The 7,518-nt window shown below is 36.4% G+C and overlaps 1 protein-coding gene and 1 pseudogene across 1 annotated transcript; one reads left to right on the top strand and one right to left on the bottom strand.

Annotated features, from left to right (window-relative positions):
* Positions 1–1,477: 1,477 nt before the first annotated feature.
* Positions 1,478–2,788, top strand: LOC113352606 (basic 7S globulin-like). Its single transcript, XM_026596413.1, has one exon. It carries the CDS (start codon positions 1,478–1,480, stop codon positions 2,786–2,788), a length of 1,311 nt encoding a protein of 436 aa, XP_026452198.1.
* Positions 2,789–3,696: 908 nt separating this feature from the next.
* Positions 3,697–7,197, bottom strand: LOC113354408 (annotated as a pseudogene).
* Between the last annotated feature and the right edge of the window lie 321 nt (positions 7,198–7,518).

The raw sequence follows: 7,518 nt of genomic DNA, 5'->3' as shown, positions 1-7,518 counted from the left end.
CATAAGATGAAGAATATCATCAAGAAACTCCCAATTAATATGATCAACGACCTTCTCAAAATCAGCTTTACATAACAAACCTAGTTTACCACTCCTTAATCTTGAATCTATAAGCTCATTTGCAATTTAAACTCTATCTAGGATTTGTTTTTTCTTGATAAATAACTGTACGAGAGTTGTTTTGAACCTTTCAGCTAGCATCTTTGACAAAATCTCGTAAGCACCATGCACTAAACTAATAGGTTTAAGATCCCTGATTTCTTCAATAGTGCCTTTCTTATGGAAAAAAGCAATAAAAGTATTTTTCAATTCCAGTCAAGAAAACTTCTGCTTTGCAAATTTTTCACCACATTGAGAAAGTCAGTCTTGATAATGTCCCAACACAATAAATAAAAGCTGATGGGAAAACCATCTGATCCAGTATGCTAATTTGTAATTGGGTTGACAATTGCTGATTACTTGTATCTCTCTCCCTTTCTTGTAAGTCGTCACTTCCTTGTGACCTCTTATTTTTTTAATATAATTTACCCTTTTTCCGTCAAAAAAAATGGTGGTGGAGTAGAGTGTGAGAAACAGTCTCCAGATAAGAATTGCACCGGAGGTAATTATTGAAATTAGTAAGATGGATATGGTGTAGAAAACCGAGGGTCCTTAGGCCTTCGATCATTGCTTTCTACATAAAAAATAATTTTTTTTGATGGACACACCAGTGCCGATAGAAATTTGGTTGTTGTGCAAATGATCCAAGGTGCTAGACAAGTATTTGACTCCAGATGCTGAGATGTGTTGCCCGAACTTTACCTTGTTAAGTGTTGATTGTCTAAGAAGATCACATGTGGTCTTTGATTCGCATTTGAAAAGCACTAAACAAAACCAAGTTCATCATTTATGTTAAGACCGTTGCTTCTTTTGCGCATGGAACCCTGGTACTGGATTGATTAATAAATTTAAACGATACTGCGGGATCGATTTTTTTTTATTTTTTATTTTGCCAGAATAACCGGATTAATTATGGACAATGAATAAAATACACCCATTGGTGTAATATAAACTACATAAAATTAACTACTTGGGTGTATTCCTAGACACCCAGAGAAGGCCTGGTGTAACCAATCTGTAGAGACTAGAGAAGGTCTTGTAACCAATCTGCACGCTAACAGCTAGAACTGGTATGGTGGTGTTATTAGGAGTCAAACAAGGTCGATATTTCCCCAAGTTTGTAAATGAAGTGTCAGAAAATGACAGTAGTAATCTGGTCATGTTACCGTTGGCGTTGCCTTTGTTTTTATAACCGAGAAGAAAAAGAATGTATTCCTACACAAAATATAGACCATGAAACACCCACCTGTTCAAATTGTTAAGTTGACTATATATATATATATACCCCATGCTTAGTTACTTGTCATCATCATTAGTCCATAACCATTCAGTACTCAAAAATCACAATCAAGCACTAATCATCTTCTAATATTATCCCATGGCTGCTTCTTGTGCTTCCTGTATTACTCAATTTTCACTTCTTCTTTTCCTTTTTATTTCTTTCGCCTATGCTCAATTACCTTCCTCTACTTCTCGACCAGCCTCTATAGTCTTCGATCTAGACAGAGATCCATTAAACCTTCAGTATATGATCAAAATCAACCAAGGAACTCCTCGGGCAGCCATAAAACTAAGCCTTGATCTCGGCGGGAAGTTACCCTGGCTCCGTTGTCAGAAAGGTTACATGTCATCATCGTATCGACCAGTCAAATGCAAGTCACCCCAATGCTCTGTGGTGAGCAAACCAGTCTCATGTGTATCTTGCAATGAAACCAAGCTTAAAACCACAGGGTGCCATAACAACGCATGTCGCGTTTACACAAGTAACCCGGTAACTCAATCTATCAGCAGCGGTGAGCTCATTTCAGATATTGTGACCGTTAAATCTGAGGATGTGTACACTATAGATGACGGATACATAATAAGTCCAGATATGGAGTTCTCAAAGCCAGGTCCAATTGTTACGCCTCGTCGGTTTACATTCGGCTGTGCAACTGCTAGCAATGGTCTTAGGGGACTTGCTAAAGGTGCCGCAGGAGTGGCTGGTATCGGGCGCTCATCTGGTCTTTCCCTAGTTTCACAATTTTCAGCTGCGTTCGGATTGTCTCGCATATTTGCTCTGGAACTATATAGATCTAGTGGTACCATTTATTTTGGGGGTGGATCTTACGTTACTCTTAACTATATGATGGGTGTTATTTACAAAAGATATTTAACATACACCCCTCTCTTGATTAACCCAAGAAGGCGTGAAGAATATTTCATTGATGTAAGATCGGTCTTGATTCACGGTAAAACTGTGCCAATATCGAAGAAATTGTTGTCCATTAACAAGAAAACTGGAGTTGGAGGAACGAAAATCGACATTCGGATTCCTTACACTATGCTGGAGACATCAATCTACAGGGCATTTGTTAAGGTTCATACTGAATGGGCTAAAGGCATGAATGTTTCCAGGGTTGCTTCGGTTGAGCCTTTTAGTGCCTGTTATAGCTCATCCACCATACCTTGGACAACAATTGGAAATCCTGAGCCACCAACTGTTGAACTAAACTTTCCAAAGAATGTATATTGGAATATCGTCAAGGATCTGGTATGGATTAATGATGGCGTACATTGTTTAGCATTTGTTGATGGAGGTTCAAATCCCGTGACTTCCATTGTCATTGGTGCGCATCAGATGGGTTTCATAGAGTTTGATATCTCAAGATCAAGAGTAGGCTTCGAGGGACCACGGTGGATCACCTAGATTTTATATATTTATCATGTCATGTTATCGAGATTGTTATCATGCCATCTTACATTCTTACTAACCAATTAATGGCATCTAACTATTAAATTTAAATATGTTTTGCGAACGGATTTTATTACGATTATGAGACCTGACGGCCATTTCGTTGGCTCCGTTTTGAATAACCTATCTGCTTTGCACTTGCTCTCTAAACTTATTAGAGTAAATAACATCTTGCAGGATATCCTTTCATTTTGAAAAACATGCATTTTTATGAAGGGGTAGGATTCGTCGACATGGTTATAATGACATAATCTTGATATTTTAGCGTCATTTTCTCTACCAAACCCAACGGACAATGAATTTGAGGCTAGTTTTTTGATGACATGTTCTACTTATAAATCTCTACACTCCCACCAAAAAAGAGAGAATTCCAAGATGTATAAGGCCACCATCTATCATTTTGAATATCAACCGTTGAAAATTAACGGCTGAAATTAAAATTTGTGGATGGTGGTCTTATATATCTCGGAATTCTCTCATTTTTGGTGGGAATGTAGAGTTTTATACGAGGAACACGTCGCCAAAATATTAGCTTTGAATTCATTGCCGTTTGGGTTTGATAGAGAAAATGATAACCATGTCAACGGATTATGTCATTATAACCATGTCAACGGATCCTTCCTCTTTTACGAATCATGGATATGAATTTAGTTTTCCAATTCCAACTTTCTAAGTTCTAATCATTGGCTTGAGCCTGCCCTATTGTAGATCATGGGTTTAGGGCACCACTTGTCCTAACTTTTTAACATAACAAAAAGGGAGGCTTACTATACACTTCCACCCCACCTCTTGCTGACCCACAACCTCTTTCGCAAGCTTGTCAGCTGAGAAGTTGACTACCCTGAAACTGTGCACACAATTATTTAACTGAACGAATGCAGTTGCTGTTCTTTGTACATATTAAAATGATGCACCACTTGTCCAAACACATCATAAAATACGATCTTAGCAACAGTTTGTGTGAGTTCTATGGACACAAAACCTTGACCATCATGGTAGAAATTCAAACCTTCTCTTCTATAAAATCATTTTTCCACGCCTTTGAACCCCCTCCACTTGTTACAAATTCTATTCTCTCACCCCTGCGTCAATGTACAGAAATCTCTATCAAGTTTTCTTTTTTACACCTTGCTTACAAGAGCATCATATAAATTTGTTCTAGTCCTGGGTAAAGATGATATATTCGAAGGGGCGAATAACAGCATTGAAAAAGAAGAAGAAAAAACACTAATTTTTGTTTCCTTAGGTGTAAGTTGATTGTAAGTATAATCTAATAGTCCTACCTTTTTGTACTGGTGATGTGTTGTAAGCAATGATCATGCCCATTAACGTAAAGATCCACCTTATTTTCCTGAAAAATAATTCGCTGCAAAATCAGATAATAGTTCACTACATAAAGTAAGCAAATGAATTTATCTTGACTTTATTACCTCAAGAATTGGAATAAGTTGTTCTGCAAGTTCCTCGGTGTCACGATGGTGTCCAGCGCTTCTCAATGTATGATGGCCAACTACAATTTTCTACCTTGCATCCGTTTCTTTGAGAGCAATATCTACTTCCTAATGATAATATGATTATAAGCCCATTATTTTCAAATTAAACTTGAAAAAATAGAGAAAATAGCAATTGACAGATATTTGTACTTCTAGATGTTTTGTGATGTATTTTCTTCGTGGTATCACGCCTCTCCAATCATATGTATGTTCTTTAGGTTCAGTGAAGTACTTTTCCACAAAAGGTGTTGTATCAACGAAGATAAAATCCACGATTCTAAGAAAATTAACAAAACAAAGATTAATTTATACTTCGATCGACAGAGTAATATCAGCGTTACTAGTTAGATTAGTAAGAAGAAATAAGTAAAATTAATATTACTGAAAATTGCTTATCACCTGCGTCTAGTACATATGATCTTAAGCAAAAACATCTGCTATCGCGTTGCCGAAGTAAAGGTGACAATTGTGCTTCTACATCACCTCTATAGTCGTGGTTCCCCAAAACTGAAACAATATTCAAAAGGTAGGTAACAATAGACAAACAAGGAAGATTTGCATGTTGATCTAGTCTTGGAAAGATAATCACATACCGTCATACCACTGCTTTTGCAAGCTTGGAGCTGTATAGATGTTTACAAACGATTCTTGGAATGCAGGATCATCGACAGCATTCAATCCATCGGTGTAGAAGTTATCCCCGGTAGAGATCACAAAATCTATGTCTAGCTTTTCCCCAATCCTCCCCCCCATCTATTTTTCAACTCAATGAATAATCACATTTTTCTCATCAGTAAATTAAAGATTTACATAGCTTATGATTATCAAAACTGAACAAAAAACAAAGCTATAAATTCAAGTCAAAATAAAAAATGGTTGCAGAGTATATGCATTCAAACAGTGCCTACCAGTAAAAGAGTAACCATGCTTCTGCCTATGCTCTAACCCTAGAGAGGACATGACACATCTTTTTATGAACTAACGGAGGGGGAGGTATAAGATGGCCTGAATTGTGCTCAACAATCATTTGGCATGACTGGAAAGCCAGATGTGGCAAAGTATTCAGGACAACTGTTCAAGATGCCGAGGCACCTATATCAAGGATGAGTGCAATATTTATTGTCCAATGCATGACAAAAACCTTGAAATTCTAAACAGTAACAACTGCATCAAGCATTAGTACTTTTCTCAATAAAAACAGTACTGCAATCAGTCAAGGTTTATTACGATATAATGAAAGACAATAGAGGTGATGTAGAAGCACAATTGTCACAAACAAGGAAGATTTACACGGGTGAGCCTATAAAAGGCAGGTGCTGAAGTGGTTTTCCAGCGGACAACAGAAATGAGCAACAACAGAGTTGAATTCGATAATGACCTCTTAACACTGTGTGCTGACAGGAATGTACGTGAAGGCAGTAAAAGAGAGTTTTTTCATACCTAAACTAAAGTACAGTACTAGTATCTCAAACAAATTCATTATTAAGTTCACACTAGGTGGAGTCAGTTTTCTAAGTAGAATGGGAGTTGTTGCTGCTGCTAATCAGAAAATTAGCAGAGTGATAAACTTTTGACTACCCAGCTCATACAGGTAAATTATAGATGCCTGAATTATTTCGGCATTTGAATATATCAGTAAATCAATTACTGAAGAGCTTCGACTCAAAGTCATGAATATTACCTTTCAGTAAGGAATGTGACCTTGTATGTAAACACAAGGTTTTTCAATATCATTTATGGTTGAAATCCACAATCATTTTCACCAATTTTGCTTAGGAAAAATATTGAGAACCATAGCTAATTGAGAAACCAGATTTTTCACCTCCTTAACAATCGAGTTTGACCCGAATCAACTACTCAGATCGACATATTTATCTCCCCTAATTCATTATGTCACTCTTCATAACACGAGAGGCTGTATTAACTTTTTTATATGCACAATAAATCGTGACAGATTTTCCTTTAATCTAGTCTACTTGTAATAGTAAGCACCTTTAAAGTTTATATTAACTAAAGGAAAGAAAAGAAGTAAACCAAAAAGTACAGAGAACCTCCTAATCTTTTGAATAGAGATTGATAAGGATATTCGACAAAAATTCCCTACCACATTTTCCAGATAGATTTTTTCCTTCTATCAGACAATAGAAAGATTTAGTCGAAGAAGGATACTTAAGGTGGTACCCAGCCTAGTATATACAACCGAAACAAAAAACATTAAGCCCGCTGAGTACGAATTCTAAAGTCTGTTTATCGAGAGAAAAAAAAAGTGTCTTCTCTCTGTATATGGATAGTACATTCTTAAAATAAACTTGCATGGTTTCTGCGTTGCCTACCTAATGAGATGATATTGGATTCGAAACACATTGCATTTAGAAACAAAGATATCAAGAAGAAAAAGAAAACGTCTTACTTGGGCTTAATAGTGCTTTTAAGATTCATTACACTTATGGTGATCCTCATAGATACTGTTAATTATAATATTTTAGCGATTAAGCTTTTGTAGTTGCTAAATTCTGAATGATCTAATTGGACAATTTATAATAAATTAACTGAAGAATCAAGCATTTTGGTTAGAAATTATCACGTACCTGATGAGCAACATGACACTGGTTATATGAACCTCTTCTTCCCCAATCTCCAACCACCAAGAAACTAAGTGAACCATCTTCCTTCATTGGATGTTTAAATCTCTGAAGCTCACCATAACTACTAGAGACTAGACATTAAGAAAATATGTGTTCAATAAGCAGAAAACCAGGTATGATGATACAAAGCTGGGACGGAAAGAAAGAAAGAAGCGGTAGAGAGAAAAGCGAGGTAGCTGTCTTTGAAAGAACATTAAGCTGTGGGTCGATGAGGTAAAGAAGGCACAGAATATATAGATTGGACTGAATTTCAGTGAGAAAATTCAACTTAATGCTTGTGCACTCCGGAAAATGTCAATGAAACCAACCACTTTGATAAAACCTCATAAAGTTTACCTACATTATTATTTATTATCAGTAGTAGTAAATAAAACTAGCATATTATGTTGATTACATACGAAGTTAAAATTATGTTGCAAACATACAAAAGAATGCCGCATATATATCATGATAAGAACACATTGATCGAGCTTGTCTAGAAGCTGATCTAACTTCCAATTTGGACTAGAAGAGGCTCTAGAAACATCTTGAAGGGGCTCTGAACTCT

This window comes from Papaver somniferum, chromosome 2 (assembly GCF_003573695.1).
Source record: "Papaver somniferum cultivar HN1 chromosome 2, ASM357369v1, whole genome shotgun sequence".
In the NCBI taxonomy this organism is placed as follows: domain Eukaryota; kingdom Viridiplantae; phylum Streptophyta; class Magnoliopsida; order Ranunculales; family Papaveraceae; genus Papaver; species Papaver somniferum.
This window is presented reverse-complemented; position numbering and strand designations above follow the sequence as displayed.